This window comes from Anguilla anguilla, chromosome 6, assembly GCF_013347855.1.
Source record: "Anguilla anguilla isolate fAngAng1 chromosome 6, fAngAng1.pri, whole genome shotgun sequence".
NCBI lineage: Eukaryota > Metazoa > Chordata > Actinopteri > Anguilliformes > Anguillidae > Anguilla > Anguilla anguilla.
The window spans coordinates 53,503,610-53,526,488 of record NC_049206.1 but is presented as its reverse complement, the minus strand read 5'-3'; the positions used below and the strand labels follow the sequence as shown (position 1 = coordinate 53,526,488).

Below are 22,879 nucleotides of genomic sequence, written 5' to 3'. Positions count from 1 at the left end.
TAAAAATAAAATCTCTCTGCTGCCCAAAATGAATTATAGTCATCAATGGACCTGGAGGCCATTATGGGTTAATGACATGGAGATGAAATGCCGCTGAAGGTCAAGTTAATTCAGTTTAACTGGATAAATGGTGTAAATTTGTCAGACACAGTTGATGCGCAGACTGCTCAATAGGACAGGCTGACAGACAAATCTATTTTAATTACCGTGTTTATTCAACGTGCCGAGTGAGACGTCGCAGACGCCGACAATGCTGTCTGTGTGCCACCTATTGAAAACACCACCTCCTCTTGTGTGTACACACACAAATACATATTTATCTGTCTTTTCCCACATTTTGTGTGATAAAGCTAACTGTCAGATGGCCAGGGCACTGTTTGCACAGATGGCTCTTAATTCAAGAGGAAACATATGAATGTAGAATTGGAAAAGCTCAATCACAGCAGGCATCTTCAATGTAGAACTACACAATTGACCACAACTGGCAAACTCGGTGAATAAATCCCCTCATTTACATGTCACTTTGAGCATAAAGCCGGTGGTCCTTTTTTGTTATTTGTGCAAGAATTTGCAGGTTTCACCGTGTGCCAAATTCAGTGTTGTTTGGGAGGCAGAAATAAAATAAAAAAACACAGTATTTACACAAATCCACAAAGTGGGAGAATTTTACATCCTACACTTAACGTGTGTTGCACAATAACTGTAATTCAAAAATTTCTCTGGCCAGATTTCAGCATTTCATGTTTATTCACAACTCCTCTTGCAGCAACTCATATTTAATTAACGATTATTTTCATGAACAGAAAACTGATTATTCATTAAGGAAGAACAGTACTCTCTTTTTTTAACCCGGCCCCTTCAAAGCTACTAAACGGCAAATCAAAATATTAAAAAAGGTGAGATTGAAAGATGCACAAAAACATTTCACTCAACCAATTAGTGTTCATTTAAATATTTTAATTGCCCAATGTGTTAAGTAATGAGTTGGCATAGTCCTTTCACCACAGAGTAGGAAAACACAAGGAGTAAATAGATAAAATAATTTTTTCCAAATGCAGGTGATTTTTTTATTTAAACCAGTATGGGATATGATAGGGTCAGAATAGGAGAAAGCCTAAAATGCCTACTTATGCTGAAGCCCCTGCATGTTTCAAAAACATATAAGCAAGCTGAGGATTCTTTCCATAAAAGCGTGAACCTGTGACTTAACTTGAGCCCAGATTCAATATAACCATTGCGGGACTTTTCCCACACTTTTAATTTACAAATTTAGGCAAACTCAGTTTTTTTTGTTGTTTTTATTTTTTAAAGGATTACCATAGCACTTTGTCTTGAGTTGTGTGGTCAATGTTAATAATAGAAATACTAATATTTGCTTGAAAGTATTATATACATTTCGGGCCAATGTAGTGTGTTGGACAGAATGAATCTGGGGCTTTGCTACCTGCATATAGATTACAATGTGGGGCGGAAGATGCATTCCGATGAGCCTTAAAGCTTTGTTTCCGCGGTTCTCCTCAACGGTAAATGGGCTAGCGAGCGGCGGCTACCGAGGGCAGCCGACACACACACAGCAGAGACACAGATGCTATTGTTGTTTACAGTGATTTTGTGGGCTTGGACAGAATTGCTTTTCTTCTGGGGCAGCCGAGGCGGGGAGCGATGGACGCTTAGTTCTGTCGGCCAGATGGGCGATACAGTGGCGGCCCGGGGCACACAAAGGCCTCATTCTTTGCCGGTGGTGAGTAACTTGAGGGCCTTCTGCAGATTCTGGACGGCCGTGCCGACGTCCTCGTACTGCAGAGCGCTGCCCGCGTACTTGCAGTACTTCTGGGCCCGGGTGAAGTCTTCGGCGGTGAGCCGGATGTCACCTGAGGGGACGCAATTAAACGGCAAAAAAACAAAAAAACCATGAAGGATATGGAACAATTAAAAAGAATACAACTAATAATGATGGACTCATTATTATGAACTCATTCGGGCAGATGAAAGATTTTAGGTGAGTATTCCTTCAAAAAATTTTATTGGTCCATCAATCCTCTGGGTGAGATCACTGAATCAATCCTCTGGGTGAGATCACTGATTGTCCAAGCTAAGTCTGCCCTCCCAACTTAATTCCAAACATTTCAGTGTGAGCGCATACATAACCGTATTGTATCGTATTAACTACATTTTATTCCATTCCAAACACAGACGAGGCATCCCACCAAAAGCATGATGGAATTTTGGTCGTGAAGAGATACTCCTTGTGGCTTGGAATCTTGTCTGACTAGACTGAATTACAGACATGTATATATCTGCATCTTAGTGGTTTCTTTTAGGCCTCAATGCGCACAGTTTTTGGGGGTACTGTAACCAAGTTATATTGGAAATATAACACCAGGACTTGAAGTGGACAAATAGCGTCTTTACTGGTCACACAAACTGCATTAAAAATACATTTTCAGGTCCTATACGCACAACACACACACCAAGAAACAGAGCAATAACACTAAAGTCACAGAGTGCACTCTATTATTCAATACTAAACTCAACTGTAATGAACAGACAGAAGGAATTGCGTACAGTACAGTGAAAACATTTTGCTTACCATTTCAGTTGTAAGTGAACTGCAAATAAATAAAATGTGAACAAAATGACATTACCTACTCACACGGAGACACACTGGAAGATATGCTTGAGGTTCCCCACAAGAAATGTATGTTTACCACCAACCCTCTAAATTGCAGGGTAAATTTGAGGTTGGGGTAGATCCTTAGCACTTTTCTTAACTCAAGTCAGATGTTGGGAGACACTTTTGTAACTGTGGGCTTTGCAATTTACCAGTGAAGATGTGTTTTCTATCATTGTACAGCTTTGCTAAGCCATGCTCTGGGAAGAGCCAAATAGCACATCCCTCAAAAATCCAAAATCTAAAAAAAAGAATTGATGGCTAATTACAAATGTTCGTCAAAACATGCCATTGACTTTTTTATTTTTCAAAAATAGCTCAGCATTTCCAAAACAAGTTGCCTTTTAAAATATTTCATGAAATTTTTCATGAAGTTTTAAGTTCACCACTGCTATGCTATTGGCCAACTAATTTTTCCACTAAATGTATTAAGATAAACAAAATCAACCATCTGAAATGCACTACACATACTTTTCTGCATATAGACCCATAATATTCATAGCACCAGCAGAGAAGAAATGAGAAAATGACTCTACTTGGATACAAAGATTTTCAAAACAAAGCCGTGCTTATTACAGGGCTGGGAAAATAAAATATCTGGAAATACACAAAATGTGCATATCTGGCTATTATCTTCATTATTCTGACATTGTTTTTGCCATATTTCCCTTTTGCCTCCCAGCAGTCCTGAGTTACAAGTAAACCTTTGAAGAGTAGGTTTTTTTTTTTTTTTTTAATGGCTTTTGAAAATTATAAGTCTCTAACTCTAATCACGTATTTGTGATCTTACACCTTAAAGGGCTAAAACTCTCCTGCTGTCAGGAACTAATACACTCAGGTTATAGAGAACCAGGCTACCCGGCTTCAATATTCCAAGCTATTCTATGCCAAGTGTAGCAATTATTTTAACTGTAATTGCTTTAAAAAACCGATGGACATTGGATGTGTTCAGCGTTACACCACTCGAACACGGTTTGCTGTAGGATGGGCATATCACACTTTATGCCGATGGACTGAATATCACTCACAGCCAGTGTGCCACCCTTGGCACAGGCCTCCGTTCTCTATTTGTTAATATTTATTAAAATGAAATCGCCATTGGTAACGCAGTCAGTTTCTTTCTATCGACAGCCGGGGCCCGATGATTATTTGGGTTTAGCATGCGGTTGTATTTTCCCCCCCTGGAAACCAGGGAGCCGCGAGTCTGTTTTCCATGAAAGGTTTTACAAGGAGACCCACGGCGTGCCCCACCCCCACCTCGCTCACCCCCCCCGGCCTGCAGCAGGAGGTTCACATTCACACTGAATGGAGGCTGATGGAAAGCATGCGTAGTGATTGGGGGGGGGGGGGGGGGGGGTGTTGCAGCGTAAGCGCCAGGATCACAAGGGTGATGGAGGGGGTGATAGATACACAAAGGAGGAGGGAGAGACGGAGATAGATAGCGACAAGTGTGACAGGGAGCAAGAGAAAGGGAGAGATGGATGGAGAGATAGAAACATAAATACAGAAAGGAAGAAGAGAGCGGCAGAGAGCAGACAGAGAGAAAAAGAGCAAGAGAGAGACCGAGACAGTGAGAGAGCACAGAACAGAGAGAGAGAGTAAGAGGGCAGGCAACAGAGAGAGAGAAAGAGAGAGAGAGAGAGAGAGAGACAGATAGACAGACAGACAGACAGAGAGAGAGAGAGAGAGAGAGAGAGAGAGACAGGCAGAGGGAGAGAGAGATGGAGGCTGAACTCACCCTCTTGGCTGGCATTCAGAAGCGAGGGGTCGACCGTGGGCATGCCCCGGGGGGCAGGTACTGGCTTGACGGGGTCTACATGCACAACACAAAAGGGAGGAGACATTAGCCCTCCGCCACACACCTCCTCACACTCCACAGCTGGCCTGCCCAGTCAACCAGAGAAGGCCATGTTGTGTGACGAGATGAGGACAATCCAGCTGACTGCCACCCTCCCTGCCAGTAGACGCTACGGCCCACTGTTTGCAGCCCTGCAGGCCTGTCGGGCACCCTTGGGGCCGGCGTGGGCAGGATTTGAAACCGGACGGTTGGGCACACCCATACCCGGAACACAGGTGTAGATTCCGGGCCTCTGACATTCAAACTTAATGTGCAGAACAGCTAGTTCCATCTAAAGAATAACATTGGATTAAACTGGTCAAACATGTCCCTTTCATAGGGATCTGATTTATTGTACAATACGTCAGATCCCGCATTACAGAAACAAAGAAAGCAGCACGGAGGGAAACTGTAAAATTTTATTAAGCTGATCGACACTGCGGCCAGGCGGTACCTTTGATATAGAGCAATGTCCACTCGATGTAATAAGAAACCAATTGAACTTCATGCAGTTCGAATTACCTTAATTTTACACCTTGTGCCTTTTCAGCTGAATAACATTGGTTTGGGTCCAAAAAATAAAAGTGAGGGGAAAAAGGGGTCATTTCTTTATTTTCATTTCTTTTAACCTTTGTTCGCGTGCCATTCTTGATTCAATTAGGGAAAAGTACCCCTGGGGTCAATTTTTGTAGATTAGTCATTTCCGTAGGTCCTGGAATGTGCTAATCACAGAGGACAGACTCAGCAAGGGAAACACGCTCTATCAGAGGTCCTGACCTCCACCTTTTGCTGTTCTTAAAAAGGTAGAACAAAAGGAAAAAACAGGAAACCACACCGGGGGGAAGGCAGGCCTGGGGCCTGGACAAATCAGCCCTGCTTGAGCCATTGAGGCAAGCATAATAAACACACATGACTTATGCAATATGAAATATCAAATATTAACATTGAGTGTGTGGGAAATGGGAAGGTGGGAGACGTGTAAATTAACTTGAGCTTTATTTGCCAATCCTGTGAAGTTAATTAATGAGATTTTTTTTCCCGCAACTGTTTGTTTTACGAGTAGAGCCTACAATGCTCGCGGTTTTGCATCCAAGCAGCAGTTGTGAGTGCAGCCGTCAGTGCAATCCAATGGTCTCATACAATGGCCTTCCCAGAAAAAATGATTGAGCCCATTTCTGATGCATGTATTACAAGCCAAAGTACACAGGACTGGGTGAAAGGCGAGGTTTACCTACTGGGTATTTTAGTTCATTTGGTTAGGCAAGTGGATGCAGCAACAGAGTCTGCTAGCAAGCTTCTGTCCAATACTTAAATAAAATTACATTTGAGCCACAATCAGACATTAAATAAATGCCATAAAAATGTGTGATCAACCAAACACCCAAAAAGCAGTACACAAGTGATTTATTCACAGTAATTTATTTATGTGGCATATTTATTCAAGGAATCTTGGAGCAGAGTTGATAATGCGATTAATTTAAAACAATAGGCTATGTGATTTTTGTTTTGGAACGCGAAAGACAACATCAGCCACACAAACAAGAAACATCACCAAGCGCAGCATCCTGGAGGGGCAGTGAAAGCAGCCAGCACTGAGAATGTGAAATGTGGCGTTAGAGGATTTGCGCTCTCTGGCGCCAGAAGATGGCGTGATATTTGGCGAGCGGGGGAACGGGTACCTGTGGGCGGAGGAAGCTCGGCGGGAGTGTTGGCGGGCGCGTGGGCGCCGGGAGGGATCTGGATGTTGTTGAAGTTGGCGTGCGGCATGGTGCCCGTGCCCCCCGCCGGACCGGGCCCCTGGGAGGAGGCGGGAGGCTGGTAGGGCATGGAGGACGTCCCGGCCTCGTAGCCAAAGTCGTCGTCTGGGGGAGCGCAAATAAAAAAATACGTCAATAAATAGGCTGTCTGGCGTCCGAGTAAATAAATAAATAAATAGCTCAAGTTCCAAGGCCGTTTTCATACGGGTGTTCGTCACGGTGCATCGTTTGCATATCACAACCGTTCAAACAGACAGGAACAGGTTTAGTCACTCGGCACACTTCATCAACATCTGATAAGGCCTACAGCTCCAGCCACAACTAAAAATAAAAAACAAAACGTGCCCTATGAAAGCTATTTCCATAGATTAGGTCAGAATTGGGCACTTCCTGCAGTTACACCTCTGCTTTCGGATGCACTCAACATTGAGAAGTTTGTGAAATGTACAACACACACGGTTTGAACTTGCTTCATCTCCACCTCAACGTGTCACACAATATCGTGGCATCTACATCACCTTCCAGGTATGGCTCAGCCAAACCATGTGGAAAAACAGTACACTTCAGCACACTAAGAGTACAATTATATAAACGTTACTTCTACTTCAGGTATACGAATACATTTTACATATATTTTAGCATACTATATTTCACACAGGAAGCTTAGGAAAGAATATCATTGAGGGATCAAAAAGAGTTTCTTTGCATTTTAATCAACCACAAGTCTCTTAAAAACATTAGCTGCAGAGGGAAAAGCTTTGGAATGTAGCTAAATAAATACACTGTAAGACTAATTAAGTTGGTTGTAATCGTCAAGTAGAAAAATAAGTTTCTTTGGCCTCTTGACAAATCAAACACTTCTTCATAATGTGCATTGAGTGGCTGTGCTGATTAAGTCTATTTTGTAGTCCTGTAGCTCGGTCAGCACATTGAGAGTGGAGCAACAGTGAAATGTGGCAGACTGAGCTGTGAGAGAGAGCATTTTCAGGCATGGTAAATGGTAAATGGACTGCATTTATATAGCGCTTTTATCCAAAGCGCTTTACAATTGATGCCTCTCATTCGCCAGAGCAGTTAGGGATTAGGGGTTAGGTGTCTTGCTCAAGGACACTTCGACACGCCCAGGGCGGGGTTTGAACCGGCAACCCTCCGACTGCCAGACAATCGGTCTTACCTCCTGAGCTATGTCGCCCCATAGGCAGTTTCAAAGGGTTAGACAACACTGACGCATTTAAATGCGTGATGTATCAATTGGTCGACAACACTCAGACACCAATAACGCTAGAACTGCCAAGCCGAACTTACTGTATGCTAAAAGTCATAGCCACTTTTCCCGTTTTGCCAATTTTGAAGGGTGCAACAGGCCCTTTGCGATGCTCTTTTAATAAGCCGATATGCAGAGGTGGAGTGAGTGACAGTTGACCCATGATACAGTTACAAGGGGTCAACCGGGAAACCAAAATGCAAATCGGCACTTTGAAAGGCTCTGACCTGTCACAGGACGCGTTGAGCTACCCCTTGAAACATGGCAAGAGAGAGCGAAGCTTCTCCCGTTCTCATGGTTACAGAAATTAAACGGTGAGCATCGTGCCGCACTTAAGGTGGAATGCGTCATCGAGGGCCTACCAATTCCCCTCACTTCACCCCTGATGTAAAGGAGACTTTCGGGAAACCGCATGGCAGTGGAAGTGAAGGACAGTTTCTTGGCCAGGTTGATTACATTAATCAATGATGGAAAAAAAAAAGTTCAATATTAATATATAACTTAGGGTCTGAAATAATATTATATTTCTATGAGGCTATATAGCAATACAAAATCTTGCACAGAGCAAAAAAAAAAAAAAAACTGATGTATTTAAACTTAGAAAAAAGTAGAAAATCCTAGTCATCTTTCAACAGACTCTCTGTGTCAGACATCTAACCACCACATAATTACTTGGAATATTAACTTTTTAACAAGCTTTGCATATTAAGGCACAAAATGTCCTCCCATTCATGACACAAAGGTACTGTTTTTTATTTAACATTAAATATTATAGAGCAGCTGGACAAAATAAATGATAAACATGTCTGGCAAAATATTTTGACTTCTTTTACTATCAAATGTGTTTGTTTTTCTACATGCTGAAATCTTACCTGAACACCTGAATCTTTATTTGGGAAAAACATTGGGCGAAACATTCATCGAATTCCATAATTGAAAGAAAAACAAAATGCTGGAAAAAACAGCAGAAATTTCTACAAGTTATAATTATCCTTTGCAATTTCAAAATGATTTTCTCCCACAAACGTCAATATATCTGTTTACTCTGATAATAGTCATTTTTTCAAAGGAACCTGTTAAAGGTAAGATAATAACAGTGGTGTGAAATCAAATATTTTTTCAGGTCTACACCAAAAAAATAAAAATAAACAGGCATTTGAGATTGTACCACATCACAACCACCTTGATCATAGGTAGAATAAAACAGCAGTTTAAAAGCTGGAAAGATTTTATTAATCTCGAATAAACAGACCAAAACTGGGTGGTTTGGTCCCAGCAGGCCTGAAAGGTGGAACAGAGAAACAGGAAAGGGGCTGTTTCCCAGTGGACCTGACTTAGTGTTGTCTGATGCGGTCGCTGCCAGCTTTGAACAGATTCACAGTGTGAAGCTTTATGTTCTTTATGGTAAACAGAATCTAGATTACACCTGCATTAAACAAGAAGACTACCAAGGACGTTTTTGTCCAATGACATGCATAGTTTAAGATCCAGCACAAAGATATATGACAAAAGTTCCAGGTGCACGTTAAGATTAAATCCATTTAAGCAAGGATGAGTGATGATTTAGGCCTAGCTTGTATTCTGAAACTAACAAACCTGCTAGGGTGAATCAACAGTATGGATGCACTACAGACACAGTCTGACAAACTGATAGCAGGCATATTTTGAAGAAGATCTTTAGGGATAACTAATGACAGAAATCCACACAGTGGATTGCTTACAGATGGTAAATATGATCTGCTTGAAGAGCCCAGAATCGGAATTTCATTTTATACTGCTGCCTCCTGGACGTCTGTTTAAATTCTCTACGGACAAGCACAGCATGGCCTACAGGATATGCATGCCTCAGATATTTTACTATAGAAAAATTAACTGCAGTACTGACATACTGTAATAATATTTCAGTTAGTCGTTTCCATCCACTTGGCAACCTATAGTCATTAAAACAGCCTTGTAAAAAGAATTTGTGCGGTCCTGTCGGCAGAGCTAAAATCAAGATCCATCATATGAGAATAAAGCAAGTTTTTTTCCCCTGGAAATGTTTCCTGGAAAGAGCTCACATAAATATGAGTACTGTACATTTTAGACTTACATGTAGATGGCACTTTAAAGGAAAACAATGAGTATCAGGCAAAAAGCAACATTTTCACTTCATGACTGTGCACCATGACTTTTCTGTTTATGGCAGTACAGGACCAATGTGTTCTGCATAATATACTGCAGTTCATAGGGAATCTTCATACATTCACATAACAACATATGACCTCAAGAATCACTGTGAATAAATAATGGGAGCTCATTACTTTGATAAACAGTCAGCAAAGACAATCTCTGGGGACGAGGGGTCAGACTAGTGCCATGGCAACAGTATTAATGAGATCTCCCTTCACTGAAATTAACAGAGTGGCACATCATATGTGAGTAAGAGCCGGTTCACTATTCTGCATGATGAACTCATTGATTTTCAAATTCAGTTCAAATACTTTGCATGAAATCACACAGCACTCTGTTTCTAGGAATTAAATTTGGCTCAGCCAATTCATGAAATGCTGCACTACCATCTCGTAATTATTTATTTTCTATTTCTTTCAGCATAAAGAAATAGCAAATTAAAATAGCGGTTCTTATTTTGAAATGTGTGTCCTCTTGCATAGCCTAAGGTATCAGAAAGCCTCACAAATGTACAGGTAAACACGATGACATGAAACGAGTGTCTCTTCTCCAACACTGTAAAAAGTTTTTTTCAGGAGACATAAAAAAACACCCCCTGCTTGAACCCTCTGTCGTTAAATTCCACTAAGGGTCTGCACATCCCCGAGCCTACACTCATAAAACTTCTCAGAAAGGGATATTTTCACCTTCACCTGCAGGGGCGACATAGCTCAGGAGGTAAGACCGAATGTCTGGCAGTCGGAGGGTTGCCGGTTCAAACCCCGCCCTGGGCATGTCGAAGTGTCCTTGAGCAAAACACCTAACCCCTAACCCTTAACTGCTCTGGCGAATGAGAGGCATCAATTGTAAAGCGCTTTGGATAAAAGCGCTATATAAATGCAGTCCATTACCATTTACCATTTACCTTCTCAATGCAAGCTATCAAGTCTGGTCTGAATGCAGCACTAAATGTAAAGTATTTGCATTTGAACTGATTTGCTAAAGAGCAGCACTGCTGCCAAATCACACAAGTGAAATTTGTGTTTCAAAAGTTCAGCTGGCATAAACAGCAATTTTAGAAAACACACAGCAACAGAACATAACTAGCGCTCAAAAACAACTGACGTCAACAGAACAGCAATGCTTAAATCTGTCAGATTTACGTTTCAGTTCACTGGACTACGTCAGGTTGTGGCCGGGACATTTAGCCTCAGGTCAGGTGGCATTGTGGCTCGTCCGCTAGAAATTATCTTTCAGCTGACTAGAAAATAGCAGTTCGGTTTGCTGTTTAAAATGGCAAAATACGTCAATTCCAAATGCCAAATCGGAAAACCAAAACTCAAATCTTAGTCCCTCAGCAGTATTGTCTTTGACAGGCACTGGCAAGTGAAAGTGACATTTATTCAGGGGCAGATTCTTTGCTCCACCGACTTTGGTTCTTCCCAGACGTTACACCTCCGTGACATCTACACCTCTGTCATTTAAGCCCTGATGCTGTTTTCACAGCATGCTAATGAACTGTGGGGAGCAGCAAAAAAAAAAAAAAAAAAAAAAAAAAAAAAGTCCTTGAAATTTCCATATTCTGGTGGCAGGGTTACAAAACCAGCCAGCCCTTCTGAAAGGGAGTGCTTCGCAGAGCTTTCCTACGCCGAGTCAAAACATCGCCCGCGCTCCCGCTAGAAGTTTCTCAGAGGGTTCAGCGCTCCAGATGAGGCTTTAGGAAAATATGTTAATCAACGAAGCCGCTCCAGATCGGGTTTGCCTCTGCTGAAACATGCTTTTTTTCCCATTCCTTTCCCCTTGCTCATCATCTTCTCCTTCGAGCGAATGGAAAAGTCAAGCGAATAAGAGCGAGACAATGCTTTTATTGTGGGTCTCCGCAAGGCAGGATTTATAACCAAAAGCTTCAGGAAGGACTTTCAAAGCAGGTTGACCAGCATATGTGGACATAGCTTGTGAAGAGAAAAAAGGTGTAAGTGCACCAAGACTGCAAAACAATTGTGCCTTAAGGGAGAAAAGATAATAATCGCTAGTGGGGATTCATTTGAAAACATTACAACAGCGGAAAAATTATTGTTCCAAAAAAGCCTTACGCTGAGATATTGCGATAAGATCCCGATGTGCAGACACAATAAGGGAGAGACCGTGATATCAGCTTTCTGTTGCCAAAGTTACACATCAGTGGGAACAACTCAAAGCATGATGTCACAGCTCCGATAGGGAGGCCCAGACCAGCTCTCAAGACGGACCCCTTCAACACAAAGCAAACAAACCAACAAAGAAGAAACATATTTTTCTTCTTTGTTTGTCCATATAGTGAATGGAATTCACTTTGTTTGTCCATATATTTGGAATTGTCCATACAGTCCAAATGAGAGCAAGAGGTGAGCAAGACAATGGCTGTGAGTCTAGATTCCCGAGAGCTGCCCCACGTTCATATGTGCCGTGGGTCTACAAAGTAGGATATCCCTGGAGACGACACACACATGATGACCTCATCTCTTACATGCTTAGGTGAGGTCAAACAAAGCACACCCAGCAGATGTTTCGGAGAGCAACACAGCGAGCGAGCATGGCAACGGCCACGTCTGGTCCGCATCACACGGCAGGTTAACGTCAGGGCGGTCCTAATGTCAGGGCTAAATCTAGAAAACCCGGCCATTTCACAAAAAAAAGTTTTACGTTTGATCGCCGCTATTAGCACGTAGGAGGCCACGTGCTATAATCGGCATCCCTGCTTTGGATAAACGACAGGGGAGGAAGTCGTTTCCTAATAGGTCATCGAACTCTCGACAGGTTTCACGCCATTAAAGCGGCGTGCGAATCACGGTCCCCTGATTGGACGCCAGATAAGGGGAAGTCAAAGGCTCATAAAACGCTATCGGGCTCCGCGGCGGCGACCGGAGCCCACCCCCACCCCAGGACTGCAGAGGCCACTGATAAGGCCACACAATGTGCTAAAGCTCTACCAGACCAGAGCGCGCCGCCGGAAGCTCGGAGGAAACCGGCTCTCAATACGGCCCAAGGGGAAAGGCGGGGGGGGGGGGGGGGGTTTCGGGAGAAAAAAAAAGGGCCCGGGCGAGTGTATTTTGTTAACGGGAGTAGCGGTGCGTTCGGACGGCTGATGTAATATCAGCGCTCACCATATGCTTCCCCTTCCATGGCGATGGGCCCCGACAGCGGGGTTTCGCCGTTCTTCAGGCAGTTGTGGATGTAGGTCGCCTTCCACCGCGCATACTTCCTGTGCTGGACGTTCTGCAAACACAAGGAGGAGGGGTGGAGGGGTTTTGGGGAGGGGCACATGATTAGAAAAATAAGAAACGATAAGGAGCTGGAAGTAAATCCACTCGCGGGGCCACATAGACTGAGGGAACGGGTTTTTAACTTCTTAACTTCTTAAAATTTCTCTTTTCTTGGGGGCCCCGGGTGCTGGCTGCAGTGGAACTGGAGATCCACAACGGCCAATTATGTCATGAAAGTAAAAGCATTTTTTCCCCAAAATTTCACTTTGGTCTTTACTCAGTTTTCAAAAGGATCCCATGCTAAATCCTTCTAAAAGCCAACATAAGAACAGAAAGGGTGATTTAAAAGCATATTTTAACAGCTGAAACAATTTATTACATAAAAACTTCAGAGATATGAAAAATTTCTATGGCAGAATAGTTTGCAACCTTCACAGATGCAACTTATGATGAAGCAAAGACAACGTATATTTATTTATTTTTACTGCTAAGCATAGTCTTAACCCTGACATAGCCCACATTTCATAGGCAGGTTACAGGAACATTACATACACACAATGGATCACTCTGGTGTCTACGGTCAGGTCCCACTACTGAAAGGTCCCGCTACTGAATTCAGGAATTTAGACTCAGCTGTGCTGATGATAACTGTAATATTTCACGGGGCACACTGCACCAGTGTGTCCCGTTCTCCTCATTAATCTTATGCGGATACGGGCGAGGCGCTCGGCTGAACTTTTTACTCTCCCAGGCTTTGACAGGCCCTGGCCAGCTTTTAAATGTCCTGCTCGCTGCAGACCCATGAAGAGGAGCAGGCACTGTGGCTCACATAAAATCTCCTTTGCATGCACACCATATTCTGAAAACTCAAGTTTTCAAGTCCGCAAGCTCGTTTATTTTAATGTTGCGGCAAAAAAAACGAAACAAGAAAATATCTCTAGCAGACAAAATGAAAGATGCCGGGTGAAGTCGAACGACAGAAAAACTAGACGCACACATAAGACCCTGAAAGTAATGTATTTTAAGTTAGGCTGTCAACATTACCATGTCCACTCATACAATTAATTTTAATGACCATTATTAATTACTATGGTTTGAGATAAGATGTTAGATGGGAATTAGACCTGCATTTCAGGGGCCCTCCATTTCCTGGTGTGAGTTAGTTGTAAGCTAATTGTTTAAAGGTTTAATGCGTTAATCAGTAAAAAAAAAAAAATGAACAGCTTGAGTTAACTTGTTAATGTTGACAGCCCTAATTTTAGGGCAAAGAACCAAAAGAATACCAGCGATTCACACCCAGCGAATTTAAAACATTCACGCACATGGAGAAATCACCAGGGCGTCGTCCTTTTGCACGGACCAAAGAACTTAAATGGAATATTCAGCTAACTATGTGTTCAGGAATAAGATTGGGTTAGTCCTTTCATAACGCGTGTAAATGGCATAACTGGAATCCGACCCCAACCAGAATAAGCATCACCATTCAGAAAATGATGTGCATGTAAATGTGGTCATTTTTGTTGAGGCACGGACTCCAATTAACCCAGGTCCGGGCTTTCTGCAGCTATTACAAACCCCATGCTACACCGCGAAGACTGGGGGTGGCAGCCTTTGTCATCGTCAAATTATAGCTTTCTCAGGCTTTCAGAATAAATCATTTTCTGGTTTGATTATTTATAGAGCCTTTTCTCTAGAAGCCTGTGCCCTCTTTTAACCCCCAGGCATTACTAAGAGAAGCAAATCCTCACTTACCCTTCCAAGTTATATATATTTGGTTTTGGACAGCTTTATCTAATTTACGCAATTGTGTGTCATTAAGTGATGCACAGGGGTTTTGTCTACAAGGACGGAACGCCAAAGCACAGGCCCTGGTGGTGGGAATAAAAGGTCCGATGGCAGGTACGATTACAGCTCGGAACGAGAATTAAAAGCTCACGAGGAATCCCACAATGCCCCCTCCCTCAAGATCCGCTAATTCAGGCATTAAAAAAGTCGAGCTCCCCAAAAGCCCGGCGCTAAAAACGCTCCCTTTTTCTGCAAGTAATCCAATCTCTCACAATTCACGATGGCATTCTGTTTAAAAAAAAAAAAAAAAAAAAAAAAAAAAAAAGCCAGTGTAATGAGAGGGGGTTCTGAGGGCCCATTGTCTGGGTTAGTGTAACAGAGGGAAGGCACAGCGTTAAAAAGCAAAGCCCAATGGGCATTCTACAGCGGGGGGGGGGGGGAAATGGCTGCCCCCTCGGGGAGAGAAGGACACTCAATGAAACATTGTCCGCCTTCTGACACAGGTCACTTCCCCTCTGCACAGAAGACGTCCGAAGCAACTGGAGACCAATGTAGATGGTTTAGCAAAGAGCAGTGGAGCGACAGTGCTAAAATCGGACGAGCGTTTCCACAGTGCTGTGAACTGTGTTGCATCAGGCGCAGGGGCGCAGCCAAGGATTTTGGGCCCCGTGAGATCATCGCACGTTGGGCCCCACCACTCCAGGCCATGCCATCCCTGCACAATCACAGCACGATTTTTTGAGGGCCCCGGTCAGTGGAATGGAATGGAATCATCCTAATCACCCCCCCCTTCCCCAATGAAACCCCTGATCAGGAAGGTGTAGACCAAAAGGAAGTTAATCTTCACAAAATTCTACGTGTATGACAAAATCCTACATCTTACACCAGTTAAGATTTAAAAAAACCTTCTGTAGCTCACAACTGCACTTCTATCAAGTTCTCTCAATGTGCTCACAGCTCAATACGTCGCAGTAAAACTTGTAAGAAACCTGTGTCATCTGTGACTTGACATGAGATGTAGTTCCTCACTGCATTCTGCACTTAGACATCTCTTTTTCATTCTGCGGCCGTCAGCCATGTCGTCTAGAAAAATATGTCAAAGCGGGGCCCGGAAAGACGAGTTTGACGACGGCGACTAACCTCCTCCGACAGCTCGCCGAAGACGCAGAGGACGTCGAGCAGGAGGCTGGCGGTGTAGAACGACTTAATCATATTCCTGCAGGGGGAAGAAGAAAGAGGAGCTGTCAAAGAATCCGGCCTACACGGGCTACACGGCTTCACAGGCACGCAAGCTTCGCTTCCAGGGAAAACCTTTCTCCTGACAGGCCGACAAACACCACATTAATCTGCACCAACCTCGTTTACATAAACATTTGGTCATGTCATTAGACATAAAGTCAAACGACTGGAAAACAAGAGGAAAAATCACGGTCAATATATGAACTCCATGTAAAGAAAATACTATAGGCCTAAAACAAAATGTAATCAAGCTGAATATATAAACTTCATGTATGAGCTTGTACTAATCTCGAGCAAATGGTTTTTAATTTCATTTTTTTTACATTTAAAAAACATTTGAAGCTCTGTTGTTCAGTAGGACTTTTTTCATAATTAAGTACATCCTTGAGGGCAACAATATACTTGTGAATGGTTTAATAATAAGTTAGTATGAGCAGTAAGGGAAAGGATGTGTTTAACCCTTTGAAGAGTAGCTTTTGTGGAATGTTTTTTCTAAATTTTCCATCAGTGTTCTACAATTCAATTCCTTTCAATTGCCAGTAGCAATTGTTCCATCAGCATTAGAACGTTCAGTGAAGAACAACTTATCTTACACCTTAAAGAGTTCATCTGGGACTAACTGCATCAGAATGATCTAAAATAGAAGTGTGAAAAGCAGACAATCAAGTGACCTGGGAACACCATCATTGCGGCTTAACAAATCTCACAGCCGGAGCTCCTAATAGCAGATGACTAAAAACAAGTGAGTGTATAATCAGCTTTTTGGCAGGGTCCAGTGCAGACACACTCCTTTACAACCGGCTCTCAGCTTTGAGTCATCCAGCTCAGAAAGGAAGGTAAACACATTGAAAACCATAACACACTTAGTCAAGGTTTGTTCCCATAAATGTTTAGCCATGCACCTCTCGAGATCACACAATGTAACATTTATTGCTTGTTTATACAGGTTTGGTCTCTCGCAAATAATTCTGTCTCTCGCATGCTAAAGAAGGAAATTAATACGCCTCCCGTACCCCCAGACATCCGCAAAGCATGTTTTTAAAACAGTTTCCTAATGAGGCCCGAAACCACATTTTTACTTTTAAACAAGGTCTCATTGCCCACACACGGTACCAGTAAAGGTCAAGTTCTCAGGTTATTGAAACCCACAGCTTTTCAGATGTTAATGTAACGTGTCTTAAATATATTCAAATTCAATGGAAACAAATTCTCAGGGTTCGCAGGTCCTTCCCTAGCACCATCACTCACATTCAACAGCTAGAAGAAGTAGCCACGCGCACTGCAATCCAGGGAAAGGTTCATCATGGACAGCCACGTGCACACCTTAGCCCGTTTATTTTTATGACCTACATTTATAACGTTTCACAAAGAATGAGGTGTTCCTGAAATGCAGACCACTGGAACAATATGCATTAAGACTGACCCGGGACAATCTGTACTGAACTTGGAAGTGGAGTTCCCCGTAATTAGCTGAAATTCTTGCAACCCATTTCTTAATCAGTGCAATGACCGGTGCACAACACTCGCTGCCAGGACTAATTTACAATCTCAGAATTTAGGAAATTAAATGGGAAAAAAAAAAAAAAATGAAAAAAAAAAAAGAAGTGGGTCATTGGATGCTGCTGCAGTAGAAGGGATGCGTTTAAAATATCGTCCTGGCACGGCACTGCGAAACGGGATTTTTAACTCCCCGAAACTATAGCTTTCCCGGGACTGGAAATCGCAAAAACTCGTATTGTGTAGTAGCTTCCCATTGCATGTTGGACAGAGTGAGTTTTTTATCCCATCTAACTGTTTGCAAAGGTCAGCAGAGCCGACAGGAACTCTGGCCGATAATTAGCGCAAGACGCTCAAGAGAGACACTGAGAGAGCGAGCGACACTCGCGAGATCTTGGTGATGACATCCCCAGAACTGGCAGACTCTTACACAACAGTTCTCTGTTTAGCACTTTTCTCAGCCACTCAATCATGCTCCCTCATAACCCCTTCCCTCAGTCACACGTTTCTGAAGGACGCAAGCTGCAAACCAACAGGCTTCCCTCTTAGACATGCAATATACAGAATAAAGCCTTATTTTGTATATAAATAATATTTATTATTATTTGATATATAAAAATGTATATATATATATACACTATTAAAGGTTTCCTGCCTGTCAATCTTTCCTACATTTCTACAATCTTTCTACTGTACTGGGTGACATAATTAAGCTTCTTAATGATGCAACCTGTAAAGAAGGATTAAACATCCATTTTTAAATCAGACTATATGCTGTGTGTTCTAAATTGGGCTCTAGGAGGAACAGTGCGAATGCTGGCTGTTCATCACAGCCCTGCTCTCAAATGCCTCGCTTTGGCTGACCTGTTAACTGAACACTCTTCTGGCATTAGATCTGTTAGCTCTCTCTTACAGACACATGCAGTTGGAAGTGTGTTTGCTGAAAGTGAAGTGAGAGAGTGCACGTAAGCGTGTTTCTCCAAGTTATTTAGGCTCCTTAAAAAAATCAGCCATATGGAAAAACTTTTTTTAGTTACTGGTAATTATCCAATCCAAAAATTGAATTTAAATAAACAATTAAATATAAATATAGCAGGTCATGCTGTTTCTTTGTTGTTCCACATTACATTGTGCGTGTCTGGTGAAATTATTAATCCAGAGTTTCAAACCGTCGGTACGATTACGCGTAAGAGAATGTCACACTCTCCCAAGAAATTCAAGGTGAAAAGGCTTTGTACAGCTGTCCAAAAACGCGCTCGTTTTTCCATGGTCAGGAGGGAACACGTCACCCCCAAAAATACGGCTCCACGGTGCCGCTTTACCAGTCTGAGACTCCTCCCACAACAGCGCGGACGGTCTGTTGCTCCGATGGCCGACGTCCCACACTCTGGCGAGGGGCGACAATGAAACGCTGACCTCATCGACCGCGGACCGCGTGCCGCGTGCCGCGCAAATCCCGCTAGCTCTCACCAGCTGACGCCGAGGATGACGCTACGGTCCGCTCGCTCGGTTCACGCCCTGCGTGCACGGCCTGAACAGAGACCTCACACGGCCCTGCCATTGTTTCCAAGTAGATCCTCAGTGCTTACATGTGCGAGTCTAGCGGCGTGACCTAACAGCTTTTCAATGAGGCTTTAAGTGTTATGGAATGCTGAACAACGTGAAAATATGCAGTGCTACTTCATATCAGTGCTAGAAGTCAAGGGGGATGAGGACCTTTCAACCAGGCAAAGAAATCTGTTTATTTATTTTTTTTCCAATTCATATTTTTGATCAATTTAGTCAGCTAAGATGACGCAGAACACATTTTTGTTTTATAACAATGACCTGGTCAGTTTATTTCGTAAAGGGGGAAAATAAAAATCTTACTTGTGAAACCGTCCCGATCGATCCTCGTTGTCAGCGTACAGAAACATTTTTAAGGCGTAGTTTTCGATATGGGCGTTGCCGACGACCTCCTGGGTGACGGACTCGTTGTCGCTCAGCTCCTTTTTCATCTGAAACGGAAACAACACAAATTCACACGGGACCAGGTTATACGGGCCGTCCTGAGGTTCAGTGAGTCCCCACAGCACATGGCGTGGCAGTTCTACCCTTCCAAGAGTCAGGAACCTCTACCTCTCAATCAGTAGGTGAGACTATCTCTCAAGAACCTCAGGACCCTAAAAAAAAACACTGCCAGAATTAAGGAATAAAATAACTTTTCCTCCTTCTGAGAGTTTGAAAACGGCATAAATGTGAATTTGCGTGGTGCGATTCCTACGACCATGCGACAGACTTCGATCGCACTCCAGAACATGGCGGCCATTATGAGAACACAGCTTGGTGGCCCTCTGGAATTTAGCCCATTTATAATTAGCAAGTGAACGTAAGCGCCGTTCCGTTTTCCTCGTTTCTCCGGTCCTAGACAATGTAATCTGTTACGCAGCTGCCACTGTTCATTACACGGGTCCCGCCGCAAAGCACCAGCAATGGCACTCGACAAACCCTGGTAACTGAGGAAGCCAACTACAAGCCAGCGCTGACAAACCAGTACCACAGTTTTCATTTGCTTACTGAAGGCATGAAACGGAATGAATATAATGGGAGACGTAATGATGAATGAGAATCACTGGCTAAAGTTTGTATTAATTGCAATAAATCTCTCATTTAGTTGGCTTTTTTAAAGCACGTCCAGCTATAATTCATGTTATTAGAGCAGGAGAGAGAACACAAGCAGTCTGTGCTATGATGTCATGACCTAATGATTCCAATGCTTCAAACACTTTTCACAGTTTCTCGCTCTTCACTTGTAACCTAAATAAACTATTTAATCCATTTTAACTTGAGCTGCACATGTAAATATCCAACACTGTCAACACTAAGAAGTCAACACAATAAAAAAAGAATTAAGTGTTTATATTAACCTCAGTCGAAAAGGCCAAACAAACACTTGCGATAGACTAAGCAGAATGCAACAGCTATGTTTATTCTCCTAACCTGACCCAGAATGGCCTTAGACACTAAATTATTGGTGCCCACATATTGTGTCTAATGGTTTGCAGTGGCCAGCACCCAAAAAATGCAGCAACGAGCGAGCCAGCTTTCTCTTACACAGTCCGGCCCTTACCAAGATGTTACAGTCTACTAGAGAGCTTCAGGTTTCCTTGTAAAATCAGTAAAGCAAATAATACCGGTCACATTTCAACAGGTGGACTCAAAGCCTCTGAATAGAGCCACTGTTCGGTTTTTTAATGAAATCTCAGCCTATCCTTACAAAAAAAGGAATACACCGCACAGTACACTGCTTGTGTGAAGCAGTGCAGAAGAATGTAAAAACATAACTTTGGAGGAGGCGTGCAGACTTTCTACATCGCAAGAGAGAGATCGAACATATTTGCCAGGCTTTTTTTTTTAATGTAATCAAATCAAAGCCTTAAGTTTCTTTTTTTTTTTTTTTCTTCCGCCTGCTCAAAGCTCTTGCACACTTGCTGGAAGCCCCTGCTGTGGCTGATTTCAAAGGAAACACAAACACATTCACTCTGTAGGCCTCCATTACCAAGGGGTCTCCCGTTCAGTAAAAGATTAAATCTCACTGGTACAATGTTTTTCATAAGCTGACTGAATTTGCTTGGAACACCGTTTAAAATATCGCTAAAGACAGACCCGCAAAAGTTTTCATTTTGACTGACATCTAATGATTGGCAATTTACTCTTGAAATAGCATCAGCATGCATTAACTCAGTAAAAGTCTTGTAAAATGATTAATCCCTAATTTACAAAAGTGGCTGCAGGGACAAATGTTCAAAGATTTTGATCAACAAACAAAGCAATTCCGTGGCAGATAAACTGAAAATGCCACGCCATTTCATGTGAAAACCAACTGCCTAGAATCACAAAAAGCCATTAGTCTGTTGGAAAAGATTATATCGTTCTGTAAAACCAAACACTGACAAGAGGGCGTCGGCCTTTTCTGATATTTGGGAACAATATGGCACGGACCTTGGCAGATCTGATAGGCCTGGACGTTTCCTTACAGTTCAATTCTTCAGTGAAAAGGTCACCAAGGTTTTGGGGATCTATTAATATCTCCTTCTTCAACACTATTAATGTTGCATTGTCAATAATGTCAACCCGATTTAAAATGGAAAGTGAAACTGCTTCATCTGCATCAAATTCAAGTACATCAAACTATACCAAGTCTCAGGCATTAGCAACAAAAATACTGTTAGGCTACTTTAAACACCAAAACAGTCTGAAACACCGATTCACCTTATCAGATCAATCGAATGTTCCTTCATGCTTATTGTTAACTCTGGAACAGTTCCTACATGTTCCTTTTCCATTTCAATCATACGATATCCCATAAATCCAACCAGAATGTAGACGGGTATTATAAATGCCTATCAATCTCTCATGCAATGGGAAAACTCGTACAATATTTATGAAATTTTCTGAATGAAAGGTTCCTTTTTAAAAACATCATCACCTGCTCACTGGCATCCCAATATAGTTCAAAAGGCTGTTTATAGTTGTCCTCTAAAAGGGACACAGGAAAAAACAGTTGCAGAAAACTGTTTTTCTTTCAGGCTCACAGGTTTTTATAGACACCTTGGAACCAATTAAGAAAGGCCTGGGACTTGTTAGTCCCCCTGAGTCCGGTTTTACCGTCGCGGCAGCGCGATTCATTAAATGTCACAGCAACAGGACGTCTCAGCCGGCGCTGAACCGCTTCCTGAAGGGTACATCCTGTATAAAGGTCTTAAAAGTAAAGGGAGTAAATACTGAAGTACATTCATCTCGCCCTTTCACTCTGACTAAGATCAATTAAGAGCACAGCATATACGCCCCCTTCATACATGTTCTATTCATTCCATTAGTTCAATTATTTTTATTCTAGTACACTCTAATTAGGGAAAACTATACACACACACACAAGCACACACATATATATATATACATATAAACAAGATAATCCACTGTGTACTCCAGAGGAACTCATAATTTAATTCAATTTTATTTGTATGGCATTTTCTCCAGTGGGCATTGTCACAAAGCAGCCTTACAGAACCCTGGGTCGAAACCCACCCAAGAGCACGCCTAGGGCGACAGCGGCAAGGAAAAACTCCCCGGCTGGGAGTTTTAATTCTTCCTTATTCATTTTTATTTTGGAAATCATTACACGAGAAACAGATCTCCTCTCAGTATACTGCATTACTGTTTTCTATACAAGGTTCCAAACATACGTTTGGAAAGTCATCGGTCTATAAAGGCTCCTTCAACTCAAGTTTGGGGGATTTGAGAAATGTAGTACAGCTATGATGAACATGACATACTCCCACTCATCACATATATGGAAGCATCTTTTGTAGGCTTGTCTTCAGTAAATCCACCTGGTCACAGGGAAACTGGAGAATAAAGGCAGTCTTATCTATGCCTTTTTTAAAAAAATTTTTT

At 42.5% G+C, this 22,879-nt stretch overlaps 1 protein-coding gene across 2 annotated transcripts in view; it reads right to left on the bottom strand.

Moving 5' to 3' along the window:
* Positions 1-728: 728 nt before the first annotated feature.
* The window catches only part of vta1 (vesicle (multivesicular body) trafficking 1), a 37,401-nt gene continuing 15,250 nt past the window's right edge, over positions 729-22,879 (bottom strand). For both annotated transcript variants that reach the window (XM_035423070.1, XM_035423072.1), the window contains exons 3-8: positions 19,313-19,440; positions 15,848-15,923; positions 12,824-12,935; positions 6,188-6,370; positions 4,410-4,484; positions 729-1,871 (exon numbers count right to left, since the gene is read on the bottom strand). In XM_035423070.1, the coding sequence (XP_035278961.1) occupies positions 1,726-1,871; positions 4,410-4,484; positions 6,188-6,370; positions 12,824-12,935; positions 15,848-15,923; positions 19,313-19,440 (720 nt within the window). In that variant the 3' untranslated portion in view covers positions 729-1,725. The remainder of the gene's footprint in view (positions 1,872-4,409; positions 4,485-6,187; positions 6,371-12,823; positions 12,936-15,847; positions 15,924-19,312; positions 19,441-22,879) is intronic.